This window comes from Spea bombifrons, chromosome 11, assembly GCF_027358695.1.
Source record: "Spea bombifrons isolate aSpeBom1 chromosome 11, aSpeBom1.2.pri, whole genome shotgun sequence".
Lineage (NCBI taxonomy): Eukaryota > Metazoa > Chordata > Amphibia > Anura > Pelobatidae > Spea > Spea bombifrons.
In genome coordinates, this window is record NC_071097.1 from 21,485,850 (window position 1) to 21,506,809 (window position 20,960).

Sequence of the window (20,960 nt, forward strand, 5' to 3'; positions counted from 1 at the left end):
AAAACAAGCCTTCTGGCTTGTCTGGTGTCTGTAGATGAGTGTTTAACAATGCTTCTACTACCCCTTAAATTGTGTATTAATATGGTATACATAAATAAAACAGCTCACTTCCTCACATCTAAAACAGACCACTCCCATCATATCTATCACACAAAACACCTCACACACATTACTCTCATCACACCTATAACATAAAACACTTCACCTCCTCACACTAATTGCTCAAAACATCACACGCCTGTCACAGATAACTCCCATCATATCTATGACACAAATCACACACTCCCATCACTGGCTGTCACTGTGTATAAGAATCTGTAACAACTTCCTGTTTCACATACATGAGCATGAAACGGCAGGTGGGAGTGGCTGTGGGCAGTCAGACTGGTGTGATGTCATATATAGGGGAGGGCTTTGAAAGAATGACAGGACTCTCGTAACCATAATATTCTATTCTTATAAGGATGAAGAGCAAATCTACTAAATAACAATGGCGTCAATAAGAAAAAATGTGATTGTGTTAATACAAATCTCATGATACATTGGGTTCTATGCTACGGTGAACATATACAATGATTATTGATTACCATTAATGTATTTTAGATATAGAAAATAAACATAACGATCAATAAATGAAGACATATAGGTAACACTTCTTTATGAAGACTACTTGAATGAATATTCCTCAAGGTACTATGAGACAGCCACTTCTGAGGCCCACCCAGCTTGACAGTGGGAATTGAAGAGGATGAGTGGGCCTGGATTGATTAATCACCATGCAAGAAAGAAAAGGGTCCAACCCAGCACGGAGTAGGGTACGTTCGCACTCATCATTGGGATTTTGGTGGACACTGTATGTTCCTGGATATGCTAAACAAGCAGGCGGCATAAATCATTTAGAGTGAAGTGGGTGTTTTATTTTTTTGCTCTTAAGACAGCGGTCCAAGGAAGACATGGGTACTCTTTTTAGGATGCAAAAGGGCAGCAGGGGAAGGTTAGCAGGTCAGTGGTTATTGATTGCGATTCTAACTACATTTGATTTAAAATGCTTACCATGACATATGGGAAACAAAATGAACAATCAGATATTTGTGGAGTATTTACCCTATTTTAGATTATGGAACAGTTGGCAGAACTAGTTATTAAAAAAATAAAAATAATAATAGAATTTCTTTATGCAAATGCGTCTAATCCGTTTACAACAGTAGTGAATATTTATTTCAGCATTAGGCAACAAAACAGAGGTACAATTAACAGACAAAAGCAGACTTTCTAATGCTTTTTATGTCAACAGGAAGGTTTATTTCAAATACTTTCCTGTCCATATACACAGCTAACACAAAATCGTGTAATCCATTAAGTTCTGCCCGTTTTCCTTCTGTGCAGTTTTTGAAAACACTTGTATCAATGGAGGTTTATTTGAAGTGCCTCAGTTTAAACAAATTCACTGTTTGAATTAGACCAATTTACATGACAATGTCAATGTCAAGACCCATGTTCATAAAAGGTTTCGTTTGGGTTATTTTCAAGGTAGTATATGGCAACCATTATTCTTGACAGCATGAGCACACAGAATTACAGTGTGCCTCTCCAGGACTGCTACTTTGCCTGCTCTGACCTGGACTCCGCAACGCATCCCTTGGAGCTAACACCGAAAACACAGCTCTGCTGAAATTAGTTATTTAACAATCAACATTTTCACATACGTATCGTTGAGGTAAGGTAATAACTTTATATATTTTTTTATTAACTAGAATTTTATATATAATTCTGTGTAATATATATTTTTTCTTTCAACATTTCAACATTAATTTTAAGCATATGTTTGATAAGAGAAATAAGACCACAAAATTAAATATTTCAACAATAATATAGAAGTAAAAAAATGATATATAATATCTGGAAAATTTTACTTATTCTTTTTATTTCATAAAATAATTTTTATCAACATTTATAATTTACGTAAGTGAAAATAGTAATTAGCTTGGCAGACAATCCAGCAGCAGCTAGTTAAAATAATTATGAGGAGTGGCATATTGTGATATGTGATATAAAAACTATAAAAAGAACTTGAATTAACAAAAACAAAGATACCTTGTATATAGATTCTCCTGGATTGTGGAAATACAATTACATTAGATACATAATTGACAAAAATGTATATTTAGGGTACATAGTCCATAAAATTGTGTATTATTTTTAGTTTAGCATGTAGATACTGACAATACGATTGGAGAGTCATTATATTGATACTACAAATGTAATCAAAAAGGCAACACGTTGATTTTTCCAAGACAATTTGTAGCAGGTGAATGACTTATTTTGTAACACTAGGATAGAGTGAGAACGGCAAATTGAGGAATAAGTACATATACAGCATATAATCACATAGTCATTAAGTACCAAACTGGTAATAACTGGTATTATTTTATGATTTTATGCCATATAACTGGAAAGTTTTGTGCCATCTGTTTTCAAAAAGGAAAAGCAAGTTGAAGAAATAAAAACAATTTATGAATCAATCAGAAAAAGCTCAACCCATGAAAATACGTAAAGTACTCTCAACTATAAAGACAAAGTTTGTGAATCCCACTTCACTTGGTTCTAATTTTCTTGAAAGTTGGCTGTGTAATGTGATATGTGTGTAATTCAAGATATTCTGCCCATTTGGTTTAAATAATTAGCTGTGGGTGATAGGAGAAGCCCATAGAGCATGCATGCTCCCTTCTACAATTTAAAATGAAGTTTGTGGGTGGATGTCTGACAGCGCTGCATTATGTATTGTTACCGTAGGTGACATTCTGGCTAAGTGGACAGGACGACTCTTTCATGCTTTGTGATGCTTTTATTGTGACTTGGAATCACATATGAGTGACAATGTGGAATTTGCACAGCTGCTCAAAAAAGTCATGATTTGATTAGACTGACAAATTTTGGTCCGCCATTTCAACATTTAAGGCACACTCATTTAGTTTAAACCTGCCTTAAAAATGTCTCTTTCGTGACATAAAGTATACCATTTATCTAAAGGCCTGATCCATAAATTAAATTTTGTTCGTTTTTTTAGAAATGTGAAATATTGTTATTTCTGTTTACAAGCACTATGCCAAAAAAAACCCAAAAAACAAGAATAGTAAAACAAATGTGAGCCACACCAGGTTTCGTGCTGGATATCCTTGGTTCAGTTTTGATATACTGTTCCAAAAAATGTATCTGATGAGGTTACATTAACATTAAACCAAGGAGAGATTGAGTGAATCAAGATTCTACCCTCCTACCCTCACACATATACAATCAAGATGAATACTTTGGATGATGCTACTGGAGACAAACTTGGTGGATAACTCAAGTTTAACTCTCGAAAAACAGTCAAAACCTAGAAAGGTCTTATGTGTTTCACTGTGACTTGCTGATGCCAGAGAACGTGGCTTTGTTTTCCCTGTCCGAATGGCCTTGGATGCTTCATCTCAAATGTTTTTGGATAATATGCCAAGAAATTTAAATTTTCAGTCAGCAAACCATAACCCACCTCAACCCAATTCAACTGCATTTTAAGATTTTATGACGAGTTCTGAGATCACAAGGCCCCTTGGAATACTGATCTCTGTTTCAGGCTTGATTTAGTCTTTGTTATATAGGTAACACTTATGGTACTAACTAGACTTAAGCTCTCAAAAGAAAATCAAAAGAAATTATAGCCACAAGTGTCGTTAAACTTGTCTATTAACTTCAAGAAACTTGAGATATTGTGTAATAGTTACACACGTGTAAAATTTAAAACGGATCGTAGTTATATGATGGTGTCATCTTCAATCTAGTCTTGAACACCAGTCTTATCTTCAATAAACTTATCAAGTGTTTACTAAGGTCTTAAATAAATAAGTTCTTATTATATATGCAACCATAAGCCTACTCGGTTTTATGTCAGCTTTGTGCCAGTTGAAAACATTTTTACAGAAAAAAAAGAAATTAAAATATTGCTACCAAAACTGTTTGTATCACATTTTCATTTATTAGTAATCTCATGTATTCATGCATATTGCATTCACTAACAATTCTAATTTCACATGAAGTCAGGCACGGCTGTGAGAAATAGGCACCACAGCTGAAATTTTACATTTTCCAGAAGCTTAAAAAAAAACCTAAAAATGATATGTTCACATTAATGTTCATTAGAGTGAACACTGATTTTCAAATTCCCCATCCATTGCACTACAGATCAAAGCTAAAAACAGGTCACTTGATTAATTGCCGTGTAGCTAAATCCTTTGCTTCTATGTGACACCCAAGTCAAAATGATAAAAGGATGCTTTTTAACATGCATTCGATGTGTGGGTGCGCACTGCAACATTCACAAGACTGAGAGATGCCGTCTTTCTCAGCAGGAACTGAGAAACCCGGAGAAGACAAAGGACCGGTCTGGCACTTCTGAAGGCACAGGGAACATAATTGCAAATCACAAATAAAAACATAAAAAGGCAAAAAAATATACCAAAATAATATTTTTCAAAATATATTTTAAAAGTTATAGTTAATGCCCACTCAAGCATAGTGAGTAGAGGGCATTGGAAATCTATGATCAAGTCTAACCTGGGTCAATTGCACTTATCAACAAATATCCCAAAATTCCTCCAAAACAATAGTCTGGTATAAATTTAGTGTCTTTCAATGCATACAGAGCTCCTACTTTTAGTGTAACTCCTATCTGTTACAACCAATAACACTTCATTAACCTAAAACTATATAACATGAAATGACATTTAAAGTTCACCCTCAATTCAGTGCCTGCTCTATCTATATCGATCTATCTATCTATCTATCTATCTATCTATCTATCTATCTATCTATCTATCTATCTACCACTATCTATCTATCTATCTATCTATCTATCTATCTATCTATCTATCTATCTATCTATCTATCTATCTACCACTATCTATCTATCTATCTATCTATCTATCTATCTATCTATCTATCTATCTATCTACCACTATCTATCTATCTATCTATCTATCTATCTATCTATCTATCTATCTATCTATCTACCACTATCTATCTATCTATCTATCTATCTATCTATCTATCTATCTATCTATCTATCTATCTATCTATCTATCTATCTATCTATCTATCTACCACTATCTATCTACCACTATCTATCTATCTATCTATCTATCTATCTATCTATCAAAATATCTCTATTATCTGTGCTTGACAGGTATTTCCACTCATTCAGGGCCATTTTACATTATCAAAACACTGTCACAACTTTAGATTATACTTATTTTATGTATTGTGCTATTAGGAATTATCAATTAATGCCATCTAAGGATTTGCATTATATAAGATGCTCAGGAAAATGATACATACATTAATTTATGCCTTAAGTCTTCTTACTAAATGAAAGTTGGAAGTCCTTGCAAACACTTACATCTCAGATAGAACAGTAAGGTCATCAACAAGGACAACTTGTGCCATGTGTACCTTTTTTAATGAATAAAACATAAAATAAATCATTCATTAAAGAATCTGAAGATTTGAAATGACAAATTGTGCAGTTAGAATAATGAATACAATCCAGCCAGATGATTCTTAATAGTAAGTCATGTTTCATATGCTACCCTGGGAATAGGTAAAATAAATAGTATTTGAAAAAGACTGTTACGTGGCCACTGTTATACTTTTAAGTGTAAAATGTAAGGGAAACGTTTTGTAAAATCCACTTTTAATGCAGAAATGGGCAGGTGAACTCACTTTCTTGTCTTCTGCCAAAACCCTTTCCTGCCAAAATCAAATTGATAGGAAAATAATTACTGTCCGCTTTGGTGCTTCCAAACTTTCAACATGTAATGCTGAGCTCCCCAAACATGCCTCATACATCCTCTCTTGTCTATACTCTATGGAAGTCCGCAACAACCTTCTAGACATTCCTAAACGTGTCTCCCAATTGTTTCTTATTATTATGGCCCGTTATATTAGTTTCTTCTTACCATGGAAACTAATATAATCCCCATATTGAATGCTTTATTTGTAGGGCATTTTCCCAGAGTTGCCCTTTATAAATATATTCCACAACACTACTTTGTTACAAAATTAATGCGTGCTAAATTTCCAAAAGATACTCGATCAACCTCGATAATGTATTGGGTAACCAAATAACATTACCCGGAAATACTCCTGCAATTTGTGAATTTTAATACTAACATAGCATAAAGTCTAAAACGTAATTAGTGAGCATTCTGTCCATTTAAAATACATAATGTCATTTCTTGTAAGGCAATTAGCTTATTTAGTCAAATTGATCAAAGCATGTCATTAACAGCCACGACAGTTAGTAACGTGAGCTAATTAAGGTCAGGATAATATTGGCAATGGTAATGACATGACTATTTATCAATATTATTATTATTAAAATATATTACTGGCTCAAAGTTAATAATAGCCAACTGAAAAAACAATTTTAACTAACATCACATTAATTACATTATCTGAATTTACATACTACGGTTATATGCCTTAAGGATTAGAAGGATGGATAAGTTTGAATGTTGCAATATAGTTTTATCCTGATGATCACTCAAGGAGTGTTTAATACATCACATGTGTGTTATATCTGCTATGCTAGTTCCACTGCATAGTGCTCCAACAGAATAGGACACACATTGTCAGGAACCACAGGGATTTGAACGTACAACCTCGGGGAACCTAGGTGAGTCACCTATCCACTACTCCACTGGGTGGATCTTGGATTGCAGTTTCCTTCTGCCTCTCCTTGGACCATGCTGTTCCCTAATGCTCTTGAAACACCTGCCTCTCGTTTGGTCAATTAAGGCTCAATATAAATCAGGCATCAGCCTAACCTGATCGCCTGAGCATTGTGTTCCTGGCCCTGTATACTGAGCTACTGCTTTGCTGCATCTGATCTGTTTTCTATGTATGACTCTTGGCCACGTCAACGATTCAGTTTTGTGTACCAGACCCCAGCGTGTTCCAAACGTACCTACCTGTTCGGCTGCTTCCAAGCCGTGTGCCCTGCCTGTGGGCTTCCAAGCCGTGTGCCCTGTCAGTGGGCTTCCAAGAAGTGTGCCCTGCCAGTGGGCTTCCAGGCTGTGTGCCCTGCCAGTGGGCTTCCAAGCTGTGTGCCCTGCCAGTGGACTTCCAAGCTGTGTGTCCTGCCAGTGGGCTTCCAAGCCATGTGCCCTGCCAGTGGGCTTCCAGTTTCCTGCCTGTTTTTATCCTGCTCACCTATAGATGGCGCCCAAGAGAAAATCGAAAGCTAGAGCACAGCCCTGAACTTGACACATCAGCCGGCCTACAGCCATGTTCTGAACCTGTCCCGGCATTCAGACTCCTACCTGAGTCTCCCAGTGCCCTGACACATAAGTGTGTTTGTGTGAGCCACAAAGTAAAAGGACCAAGAAGTGTCTAAGAAGACCCTTCATGCCAGTAAGCAAAACCACAAAAAAATTCTTGATCCTTTCAGTTCTATGTCTATAGATGCCCCCTGAGAATCTGAGTCATGCAGGGTCCTAAGCAAGCACCTGTCCTTGTGCAGATGCTCCCTCCCTAGCCCAGTACCTGCAGTTCTGATAGTGTGTGTTTCCTGGACCATAGAAAATTATGCACATGGTAAAACTTTTCTGGAAAGAATTTCCTACATAAAATATAACAGAAAGTGCTCCAGGGATGGAAAAACCTAGAACTCTTCTACAACATTGAGGGAATGGTCTTGTCACTATAGGAACCCATGTATTGCCTCTTTGGACTCGACTGATTGGTTGCTATGGTGATAAGACCAATTTGTCAACTGCACTAGAATTACTTTTAATACTTAAGCCCCATTGACTCTTATATCATGTTTTAACCTTTTGTCCCAGGATTTAGGAAATGGAGTTCTTGAATCACACACTGGGTATTCTTGAATTGAAATTAAAGAATAAATTATTGCATTCATAACGAATACATTTGAAATTCACATTTTGTGCTTTATTGTCATAAACTGATCTCATTAGCCATTTATTACTAATTAAGATGGTTAATATGGGCCTATTTGAGAAAGTTTAGGTGAAAGTACAATTACCACTATTGTGTAATTAACTGTCCTTTACATGCAATTTTATTGATAGGATCAATATTCATACAAATGACTTTAGTTCTAAATGCATTCATTATTATTGTCTAGTAGACGTCGACCATCAAAAGGGGAACCAACATTGGTTCCTCTGAATGGGTCACTTGCAGATTTCATATTGGCTGAGGGCCTGGTCTTGTATGAGTATATGATCAAATCAAAAAAATGTCATTGTCAAAAGCAAAACGCTTTCAGATCAAAGGAAGTCCCCTATCTTTCAAATACAGTGGCACCATTCACATACTAAATTACTGTCACATTTGTAACACAAGCACTTGTTGTAGTCCAATAATTCAAAGCCCCAGCTGGTTTGGTTAAAGCCAACTTAAACTATACATGAAAGGTGAAATCACTACTTAAGTTGTGAATTGCTTTTCTTCCTTATAAGTTTCATGTTTGTTAAAAGAGTAAGGGAGAAAAAATGATCCCCTTAAGCAGCTGCTAGGAATCAGTGATAAAATTACCCACCCAGAATGTGTTAACGTTAACATGGGCATTATTGTTCCATTTATTTTAGTACAGAAAAGTGCAATCATCATACAAGCCCAAAAACACAACAATAAACTGTTAATAATGACAATAATCTCATTTTAAAATTCTTCATATATGTACATGCTAACTAAAAGATAAGACTAATGCACCTTAGAATATTTGGGGGTTACGTATAAAAAGTGATTTTGGTGCAAAATTTGAAAACATACCAGTTTACCCACCGATGGAATAGTCCTGCTAGCTGGATCATTCGTTGGTTTCCATGGCCATAAGTCCAGTATATCTTTGGCTTCCACAAATGAAACCATGAACATCGACTGACCAGGGCATTCAAGCTTCACTAAAAATGTAACTACTCTTACTTGACAGACACACCATTATCTATCTACAGTGTAAAACAGACTAAACTTGACATAGATGTAGAGTGGGTGATAATATTCACCATATTCTAAAATAATAAATAATGACACTTTCTATCCATGGAGGGTTTTGCAGAAAAACATTTGTTTTGCCCAAAGTGTATAGTCATATGTGTTATGGGATTGACATGATGTTACGTTATGATGTTTGCATCACAATGCTTCTATGGGTCTTCTTCCTACAGATCGCTAAGATATGATGTCATATACTGGCACTCCACATTAGTTATGTGGAAAGTATACTATGGGGGTCTCCACAGACCTCCACTGTACAACTGGGCTGATTTTATTCTCCCCATATGGCCCTTTGAGAGCTCAGGTGCAATAGTTAAGCTAAACGATCATTAGGCCGAACAGCTCTTAGCCCAGGGGCTGCCACCTCACTTTATAGGCCTCGGTAGCCATGGCCAGAATATGTCGCATCGGCTGACCTGTGCTAAAAATAATAGCGGATATGGTGGAGTCACTTTGACTAGAGTTAGTACCCCCCATGGGAAACAACTTTACTGACTGTATATAGTTACTAAACTGTCAGTGATCATGTGAGAGTTGCCCAATGTAAGACTGTGCAATAAACATACATTGAAATTTGCAGTCAAATGTAATGGAAAAGCTCTAGCAATCAGCGATTCCATTACAATGCAAAATAAGTCTAAAAAAAGTTTCAAGTTGAATGATAAAGAAGTAAAAGCTATTTCCTTAAAAACATATTTTCAGTGTCATTGTTAGTATTTATTATATAAAAATAGTTTTAGGAAGTCTCAATTTAGCAAAAACCAGTGTAGCATGAAACCCATAACAAGAATAATCCGTTGCGCAAGCAGCTGAACGTTCTCATTGATTTCACAACATAAGTAACTGATTTTCCTACTGGAAACGTTTTTACAATTAAAGCACGCATATATACATGAAATAATTTTAAAAGATATCAGTTTTTTTTTATTTTTCAATAAAACCAAATTTCTTACATGTTTGCGTTGTAGATGAGCAGGTATACCCCCTTCTTCCATCTACTACTATATGAAGGCCACAAGAATTAATTTGCCTTTTCTATAGAACTAGTTCACAATGGAAATTCTGCTAAAGAAACAATAATTATACACTCACATACATAAACACACACAAGTATACATATAATTATATTTCAATATGATTACCAGTCGTGTTCAACCATAATGGTCAATTGATCATTATGCATGTCCTCTTTAAAAATGAACTACCTCTACTGAGCCACCAACAGCTGTGATTAGGAGCTGACATCATCCAACCTAAAACTAACAACAGATATTGCTGTAGTTAAGAGACTGTCCTTAGGCTTGTGGGTTCTGTGTCATTAAACAGAAAGGTTAATTACGAGCTTATCGGGTATAAAGAACACTGTGTAACCTATAAAATGAAGTATGTTTTTTTTTTTTGGTGTTATGTGTGCTTTAACGTGCCTAACAAGCCAGAAGAAGCATTCATTAGACATGGGAAAATGAATGTACAATTCCTGATAAGTCTTACAGCAGAAAGCATTAGTTAAGTACTGGTTAAATAAAATAACATGCATAAAAACGGTAGGGAACTAGGATGTTGTGAGTTTGCAGTTGGATTCACAGACAGCTCTGCCATCGTTTGATTATTTATGTTTTTTGTTTGGTGTTACCACAGCAGTATAGGAGGACTGGAAGCCATAGAGCAGTGGTGTGAGACCCAACCCTAATAGCGGGCAAATACCTATATTAACTTTACCTACAGTCTATGTCTTGCTTTTTCTTATTGCCCCTGGTAACTCACATAGGAAACGTGGGACAGCTTACAATTGGACTATTCCCTGGTTCTACTGGGACATGGGCACATTTCTAAAGAAGCATCAACTGGAGGGAGTTAAACCAGATTTGTGGTCACTACACATGATTCACAAGCTCATCACACCCAAGGACACTGATCTCAAGACTCTCTGCTCCCACAGCCATGACAGTTCGGGCAAATGTGGAATCAAGCAGGCTGACCAACAGGCATTAGTACATTGCATGGATGGCCATTCAGTGTGGCCTCCCCATAAGGACGTTAATGCATGCCAGGGAGCTGTGCAGACATTGCCCGCAGTGCATTGTGGAGGACGAAATGGCCCTTCACTTATTCTGGCAGTGCCTGTTTGCACAGGCTTTGTTTTAGAGCCCTGAAGCTGGATTGACAGAAAATACCTGTCCTACCTGTACTTTTCGGACCTTTTCAAGGAACACACACACAGAGGGTGCCATTGACAAAGCTTGGTACTTATCGTGCTGTGTAAAGGACGCTTTATGGTTTGCCAGGAACCGCCTGGGGTTGAAGAGGGAGCAGGTCACAGTCCATGAGCATGTAGGGACTACTCTCTTATGGACAATCTAGAGGTGGAGGGCTTGTCCCGCTCCCCTCCTGGCCCACTCTCCTCAAGCCCCTTATTTTTCTTTCCCCATACCCACCCTAATCACACCACCAACCCATTTCCCCAGGTCTGTTTCCAATGAGCTAAACCGTGTGTGCCATGTCTGGAATTGTAAGTGTACGCTGCGATTACTGTATTCTGAGCTTTCAGTGAATGTGATTTTGTACTGTACATGAAATGCACCTGCGCTGTATTTACAAATGTATGTAAATATGTGCCACTTCAAATAGATTTACCTGATTATGTTTTTTGTATTAATAAAATACTGACTCATGGGCCATTAGAAAATAGTTACTTTCAATTGACCTAAAATTAGATTGTTTCTGAGCCTGTGTGGCGTGTGTCCTGGGTTAGGAATAGTCTCCAAACACTTGGGGGGATGGATATTGTCCCTCAGCTCATACTGCGAAGGGCACTTTATATTCTTTATATTATTAACGCTGCTAATAGTGTTCTCTGCATCTTTCTTTGGGGATTGGGCCTGAGTATCCACTCTGACTCCTGCAGCTGCAATTATTATTTTCCATTGTCTGTTGGTTTCTTGTAAGTCATAAGTGACTTAGGTCATAACCATGAATGTATGGCCCTAAATTTCCAGAGAAGTTTAGTTTGGGAAGGAGGGGTATAGTATTGATGGGATGCTAATTCCTTGCTCTTTGTCCAGTCTAATAACACAAAGCAATGTTCATCTCACTGGAATCTAACGTGGGTGGTTTTGTTTGGTTTTAAGAAATTTCATCTCTTAGCCTTTCTTCACCACCCAAATTACATTGCCTCCTGTTCTCTATATACCCAAGAAATATTCCTAATATTGGTTTTAATGAATTCACTTCACACTCTCCAAACCAGTCATACAATGTGTGTGTATATGTGTACATCCATCTATCTATCTATCTATCTATCTATCTATCTATCTATCTATCTATCTATCTATCTATCTATCTATCTATCTATATATATATATATAGAGAGAGAGAGAGATTAAAATGGCACAGTATATTTGTTACTATATAGTTATTTTATGTAAACGATGCTGAACCTTAGTAGTTTTTTGCCCATAGCTGCTGTGCCTATAACTATATGAACTGCCAGCTTGCAGGGCCAGGTTCAGTCTGGTATTGCATGTGTATAGGTTTATTTAGACTATTATGGTTTATTAGTATGTACCATCTAGGCATGTTACAGAAGTTAGATTGAAGGTAAGTCACCAGCACTGCTGTTATACAAAATATCCACAAAGAATCCAGCTACTGCAGAGTACAACTCCCATCAAACTGAATGAGCCAATGATTTAGGAACTGTAGTCCATAAATACCAGTAGATACTTATCTGGTTTTCTCCTCTACATACATAATCTATAAACAAGCTGAGTGATAGAAATGTTTAATAGCACCTCCTGTACACAGGGTAATGGGGTGGAGGGATCTAGCAGAGAGCAGGGGCTGTTAATATAGGAAACTCATTAGCACCACCTACAGACTCCTTAAATCTGAAGGAGTTCTCAGGATAAACTGGAACTCAGCCAAACACAATTATTCAGGGAGCCCACAGCTCTAGGCAACAAAGCCACCATTTGGGGAACCAAAAATTACCAGGCATCCCAAATGCCATAGTCACACAGTATACACAGCATTTTATATGTTAGGATATATTTAGATGCGGATTCTGGAGGACCTTTGTAAAGCCTTTTTCATCGGAACCTGTGTAAATTAGTTTTAAACTAGAAGAATAAAGAAAAGAAAGGTATGGTTTTCCTTTTTTTTCTATGATGACTGCAGTTTGATTTAACATGGTTACATAGCAGTATTTATTTATTTGATTTTTAATTTAGAACTTATAATGATATATATATATTTATTTATTTTTTTATATACATTGCCTGTAAAAAATATTCTCAGTATATTCTCAGTATATATATATATATATATATATATATATATTGGTTCTATTAAGTATGTTGAATTTTTAAATATATATACTTATTAATAAACAAAGGAAATTATCATATATGCACCAAAAAATAACAGACCCGAACTGATCAGATGTATAATTTTTAACTCTGATTTAATTCACAAATTTTGCTTCTCTTGAAGTAACTTTGGAAGCAGGGATTTTCTTTAATCTTATATAACCAAGAATTAAAAATCATGTTCAACCATTAAAATATTTTAACATGAATTTTCGTTCTTTCCAAAATCATCTGCCGTTATCACTTTATGACTATGCATTATATATAGAATGAGTTGTAAATGTGCATAGCGTTTTTTTTTTAAGTTTAAAAACACCAAGTAACCTGAAAATTAGTTGTATGTTTTATTTCTATCTGTACACATGCACAGTATAATTTATGTTTTGCATTCAGGACAATTAAATATATATAAATATATGTATTAGCCTAACTATAATTTAATTTCGTTTTTTAGAATATTTTCTAGCTATTTTTCAACCAAAACAACATTAGCTTTTATACTAACCCTTAGCCCATAAGAAAATTACCCTGTTATCCGATTATAAAAATGTTTTACTTTCAAAATTATTGATTATTATGTGTAGGTTAAAAACTTTCTAACTTTAAAAATGTGTTTGTTTTTTTCTTTGACTGTTAAATAAACGGAATTTTAAATATTTTACGGAATGAATATCCCTAGTATGTGGGATTTTTGTTTCATTGAGCAAATTTAATGTATAGATAATGCCTTACTCGCCAACAATCAATATATACGTTTGTGATTTTTTAAATCTCCAATTATGTTCATTTATAGGATTAATTGCGTTATGTATTTAGAATAATTATTTAGAAAATTAAAGCATACGCAGTTAAATGCCGCTTCACTTTTGTGTAGTTTGCATGTGACTCCCCACACATTACATTTGTAAATTCATTATTTAGATTTAAGAATAAAACAAGAAAATATATATTAATTATGCTGCACATTATTAATAATTTAGGTATATATAATTATGGACAATTAAGTGATCTCAAAGCGATCTCAGATCTGTGGCTCATTCTCTTTGTTTCGTGTAATTTGCATAATATTTCTTTCTTAAGATTGGGCAACGTTCCCCATCCCCCCTGCAACACCCACTTGCTAAAAGCCCCACTCGGGGTGCGTTCCACAGCCTGTGGGGCACTTTCACTATTCTACACCGAAGTCTCCTCTTTCCCAGGGTCAGACACCTTTCCTTAAGACTGCATACTTTGGTAAGATGATGCCTTCAGTTTTACAATCTCTTTCAGTGAGTTATCTGTATCCATAACAAGGAACAGAAGCTTATTTGTATAGATAAAAACTGACAAACATAGCGATTTTTTAACATTTTTTAAATAATATCCAGCGTGTGATCAGCGTGGTGATAAGTATCCTAAGAAAATCTTGAACTAAATGTAGAATTATTTGAATGCACATGTGACAATAAAATAAAGAAATATATTTTTAGAAACATGATAACAATCTGCGATTGTTATTCGGCAATATTCATTTTATCCACGAGGTGGCGCACTTGATGACATAAGAGTTGATTAAAATCCCGATAGTATTAAAACTCTTAAAACTTCGGCGCATAAGTTTGTGAGAATGATTCAAGTAAATAACTGTTATATATAGCCTAGAATAATTATATCCAATGGATATAGGGCAGTGCATGGGTTTGCTATTCACTATCTCTTCATTTAATAGCATTAGTGGCTTTTCTAGATATAACTAGCTAAAAAATGTCTTGTGACCATAGTTGATAAACTGCCTTTATCTGTAATAATACAGATATTTACATGTTATGTTAGTCAAGCATCCTGTTTAGTATATTGTTATAAACAATGATATCACAGTCCAGATAACACCCTAATTTGTAATCAGAATTTGCCAGTTTAAGTTTTGACCTTGCAATAGATCAATCTTTTCTTAAAGCAGCCACATTTACCCCTTGAATACCCATGAGAGATGTTGGCAAGTAAGATGTTAAGAATAAATATATTAATAGACAAGACTGATTTTTTTTTAGTGAATATTTAAATGGAGTAGCTGGGATTGACACATTATGTACAATTCTGTAAAACCTTTAACATGGAGATAAGGGGAGAACCGAATGTGGAACACATGCACGCTAACAAGATCTTATAGTGTCAAGAGAAAACTGGAGATGTTCCCAAAAGGGGATGAAATGCCCTGATTTGGAAAAGAAAGATCCATGTGCTTGAATACTTAGACATACAAATATATACAAGAGCTTCTGCTTCTGTAAGAGTTTAAAATTGGGATGTGTTTAGGATGTGTCTCTGGTAGGGACATTAAAGAAAAGTCTTGATGCAGCTTAAATATTTAGATCACAAATATGTTTATTTTAATATGCAAGGCCTTAGGCACAGAATTGTAAGTGTCACTATATGTGTGTGAATTAATTGTGGCCCATTCAACTTGGTACCATTCAATGTGCACGGGATGGGTGCATGGGAGTGTGTAGTGTCTAATATAAGAAGAAACTGTAGAGTGATTTTTTTTAACCTATACATGAAAGCAATTTATGTAAACGTTTTCCATTGTCAGTTTGTATAGAAGTTGTCAGTAAGTCATGCTTTCATTCAACTCAAATTTGTTGTCCCAGATTTATCGTCCTCATGTTCATCTTATGATAATTAGGCTGATCTTAGGCGCAGTTTTTCAGAATCAGTCCTCGAGTATTCCCAACTTTTAAGCTTTCATGGGCTCTTCAAATCGGTTAGTCTTTGGAATTTATTCAATAAAAAGCGGTTTGCTCGTGACTCCATAACTGACTCATGGTGCTGTTATACAGAAAAACCTCACCAAGTTGGACCCACCATAACATTTAGTTTATTCACAGAGATGTTTTAATTAATTGATAGGCAGGATAAGACTACTACTTAGTCTCATCCAGCCTATATCATGAGGCCCTTTGCTCCTCAGATTTAGGTTAGGACTTCTTCTTCTGTTAAATTATTATGGTACGATTAACCTGGGTGCACACAAATTTGGTAATGATCCAGACAGACCTTGTAGTAATGGGCCCTCTTTACCTATAGTATGGGTTTGTCTTAGTCTGTCTAGTTTTGTCATACCCTACTCTACTTTAACGGGCACTTTAATTGTTGCTAATAATAGTAATAATAATAATAATAATTAGGACGAGCCATATCCCTCATATCGCTTGTCTGTGTTACTGTAAAACATCTTTCCCAGACCATAAGTCACCTTCTCTCTCACCAGCCTTTCTAGAAAACCCCCATCAGGTTCTTTTTCTGAACCTGTGGCTAAAAAACGTTCCACCGCACAGCGCAGCCAGACACTTTCCAAAACGGATCTCATTCACTATTCTTAGGGCTTTCTTTCCAGCAGACACTCAGAACAGAAAGTCTTATATTCCGTGAGTGTGAGCTATTTTTTTTTCTCCTTCCTCACTTGCGGTTACAATAAGCTGCCAAGAGAAAATGAGTAGGTTTTACTGTACATCTTCGGATCCGCTCGTTGTTTCCGAAGTTTAATTTTTCCGGAAGGTTTCCTATATATGGTGGAAGGAGGCGGAGGAACTCTACGCTCCGGATCTTTGCCTTTTTAGGTGAGACCTGCCTAAACCGGAATCCCTTGGAGATTGTGCAGTGTAGGAAATTGGTATCCAGAAAAAAGTGTGCCTTTACACCGCAAGCATCCTTTACCCGTTACAAATACAGCGCACGCAATGCAGAGACGCGCTCTGTAGTCCTAAGCTACAATGTATCTGACAAGCGCTCCATTCATCCCCAGAGAGCGCGCTGTAGCTCCGCCCACCTCCCCCATTCATACACTGGCACAGCTAATGCTGATTTCGTGACAACACGATGGGCGGGGAGCCCTGCCCCTGTTCCTCAGTCCTTATATGGTCAGTGACGTAGCAGGCATTCAAAGCTACTGAATAAATACTTAACTGCAACACTTTCCATTTACTGAGCACTGCAATTGATTAACAGCTCTGGAAAGGATACTAGTTACAGTAACACTACCCATTAAGAACTGGAATCAATGAGATCCTCCCATGTTTATTATTTTTTGCTACTTTGTATATTAGTTTTATTTATTTTTTCGGATACGATTATAGAGGAGAACACTTGCTTCTAGTTGTAGAGGAGTTTTCAGGGACTTTTTTTTTCTGGTGTACCAGGGCAGTTGGTGAGATGATGACTGCCAAAACTGTAGAGAAAATCCCAGTGACTCTAGGGGGGTTTGTGCATCAGATACCTGAAAGTATGTACCAAATGGATGAATCGCCTTTGTCAGCATCGGTTACAATCTTCCCTAATGTTGATTTGGGAGGAACATTTGACCAGATGAGCAATGTCACAGGAGGTAAGCTGGATCTTCAATTCCTTTATTCTTCAGCCTTGTTCCTGAAGAAAGGCATTACTTGTATAATGGTGATGATCAAAAGTGTTTTCGGTGCTTATTTTCAAAATATTGTGCTTGTTTGTTATTTTGTATGGCTATATAAGTAGATGTGTAAATCATAACTTCATGTGTAAGTTGGAGTGGTGGGTCATTTTATCTATTAAGAGGAACAGATCTGTGCTTCACGATCAATTTAATGCCTATCAGATGTGGGACACAGCATCTGGTGTTTGATCGGTATATTCTGTTAACAGGTGAAATGCAGGATCACCATTTTTCCCATGTAACAAAGTTCAGACACTTGACAAACTGTCTGGATTGTCCTGCACAGATTAAGGGGAAAACATATCAAGAATCTCCTGTAAACGTTGATTTATTTCTAGACTCGCAGAGCTTAATCTTGTAAAAAGAGATGACATACAGATATAAAAGAGTGCAGTGAATTCATGTTATGAGAACGTTTTCTAGAACTCGATTAACTGAAAGCGTATTTCTTTTCTTTCTGTTTAAAGATGGAATGATCAATGTTGATATGAACGGTGAGAAGAGACCCCTCGATCTACCTTATCCCACCAGTTACTCTTCCACACCCCGCAATCAGACTTTCACATATATGGGAAAATTTTCCATTGACCCCCAGTATCCAGGGGCCGGATGGAATCCTGATGGCTTCTTTAACATCGTCAGTGCTGGGATCCTGGGAGTGACACCTTCTTCATCATCATCCACAACTTCTTCCAACGCTTCCTCGGTGTCTCCCAACCCTCTGTCTAACAGCCTGAGCTGCAGCATGGCCCATAACCAGAGTGACCTGGATCATATGTACTCTCCACCACCGCCACCTTACTCCAGCTGTGCAGAGATACCTGTTTACCAGGACCCAGCCTTCCTCAGCACATCCACTGGGACATCGTTGTCATATCCTCCTCCTTCATATCCTTCCCCGAAGGCAGCTTCAGATGGTACAATTTTCAATATGATCCCGGACTACCCTGCTTTCTTCCAACCTCAGTGCCAAAGAGACATTCACTCCATGCCTGACCTCAAGCCTTTCCCGTGCCCCCTGGACCCTATCAGGGTGCCACCACCCCTGACCCCACTATCCACTATCCGAAAATTTAACTTAGGGGGTAGCAGTTCCGAGGGATCCAGGATGCCAAGCGCATATAGTCCACAGAATCTGCCCCTACGACCCATACTCAGACCTAGAAAGTACCCTAACCGCCCCAGCAAAACCCCGGTGCACGAGAGACCGTATCCTTGCCCGGCCGAGGGCTGCGATCGCCGCTTCTCTCGCTCCGATGAGCTAACAAGGCACATCCGCATCCACACCGGACACAAACCCTTTCAGTGCCGAATCTGCATGCGCAACTTCAGCCGCAGCGACCACTTGACCACCCACATTCGTACTCACACCGGGGAAAAACCCTTCGCCTGCGACTACTGCGGGAGAAAGTTCGCCAGGAGCGACGAACGCAAGCGGCACACCAAGATCCATCTCCGACAGAAGGAGAGGAAGAGCTCCGCAAACGGAGCCACAGCGGCGCCTAGCGGCGGAACTGGACATGAGCGCCCTCTCAGCCTCAGCCCCCCAGCTGCGGGCAACATCTGCTCTGCCACTTCCAGCAGTGGCCAGATGGGACCTTGTCCTAGCAGGACTGCCTAAAACAGACAATTCTACCACTGGTAGACAAGGAGAACACGGAGAGATCACTGCCATTGTAGGGGATACCAGCATGATGACTTTCATATTATGTGTGTCACAGTATCCTAAAAACAGTTACCAGATGTGGCTTTCCTTCAGTGTTAATCATGTAAGTTAAAACAGCACTGGTTTGTTAGGGAATATTAGAGATCTGTTTGTTAGTTATTTGTTAGTTCTTATGTTATTATTCACAAAAGAGTACCACTACAGACCACAAGCCAAAAAATGTTACATACACAAAGACTGGCACTGTACCCTCCTAATGGTCTGAATGGAAATAGCTTGTGTTCTAGGAGGTTGTTTAGTAATAATAAGATTGATGTATAAAAAGTGATTCTGATGTAAAGTTTTACAAGTGGATTTGTCCTGATCATTAGACCATGTCATTGGTTATTACAGTGATAAAACTCCTTTTCAAACCTTACACCACAATCACTTTTTCTATATAACAATAATTGTCTTGCACTCACTCGTATAGTATAAAACTTAGCTGCTTGGGGGCCAGAAAAAAACAAAAAAAGGTGAATTATAACTATGCTGGTAGTTATACCAGACTGATATGTATGTTACTTCTTTACAGTTTCTTGCATAGCTTTTGGTGCATAAAGGGTCAAAAGTGGTCTTACGTGGTTCTGGATCTCTAAGATCTGTTTGAATTGTGTGTCAGGTATATCTTTTAAGGCTACTAACAGTATGATTTTTTTTTGTTTCCTGGTTTAGTTACAATCAGGAAAAAGTGACATGGTAACTTTGAAGGGTGTTTTTTTGGGACACCTGTAGTAGCCATAGACATTGTGCACTTTATAGACTTGAGGACTGCTCTGGGGCAGTGGTTTCATATGAAGAGGTACTTTTGGTATTTAATGCCTATCTTAGTTTCGAAATTGTCTGAATGTAACAATTTTGTTAACCAATACAGGTCACTAAAACAAGTACAGTCTGAAGGTACCATCATATCTGGTACTAATGAGGCCTAGGTAAGAGGTACTTTTCTCAAGATCAATATTTTCTCTTGATTTGCGTGTATAAATACACCTTTGATTGTGTGTATAGTTGGTCCAGAGGTTACAACCTTGAATTAAATGCAAAAGTACTATATGTGATTATGTAATATAAGGAACCAGAGACATTAATTTATTTAAGGGTGTACATAGATTCTGTATAGTGTTAGGAAGCATGCATTTGTGTTGATCAGTATTCTTGGTGCCTTGTGTGATGTCAGGGTTGGAGATCCTATGATCCTTTTACTGTTGTTGGACTGCAACCCCCATGATCCATGGATAAGGTTGATGGGAAAAGTTAGTCCAAAAACAGCTGGAGAATCCAAGGCTGCTTAATCCCAATGTAGACAACTTTCTCTGTGTCTGCATGTATATATAGGTTGCCTTATTGATGAGAGACATGGTCCCAAGTCACACACAGAATAGCT

The 20,960-nt window shown here is 37.2% G+C and overlaps 1 protein-coding gene across 1 annotated transcript; it reads left to right on the plus strand.

The window, feature by feature from the left end:
• Positions 1–17,417: 17,417 nt before the first annotated feature.
• On the plus strand, positions 17,418–19,812 carry EGR2 (early growth response 2). The gene is made up of 2 exons (XM_053450509.1): positions 17,418–17,787; positions 18,339–19,812. The coding sequence occupies exons 1-2, from the start codon at positions 17,616–17,618 to the stop codon at positions 19,490–19,492; spliced, it is 1,326 nt and encodes a 441-aa protein (XP_053306484.1). The 5' UTR covers positions 17,418–17,615; the 3' UTR covers positions 19,493–19,812.
• Positions 19,813–20,960: the final 1,148 nt, after the last annotated feature.

What these genes read in the sequence shown, in the direction of transcription:
- EGR2 (XM_053450509.1), top strand. Translation starts at nt 17,616, where the DNA reads ATGATGACTGCCAAAACTGTAGAGAAAATCCCAGTGACTCTAGGGGGG. An exon ending in GATGAGCAATGTCACAGGAG is followed by an intron (nt 17,788 to 18,338) that starts GTAAGCTGGATC and finishes TTCTGTTTAAAG; the next exon opens with ATGGAATGATCAATGTTGAT.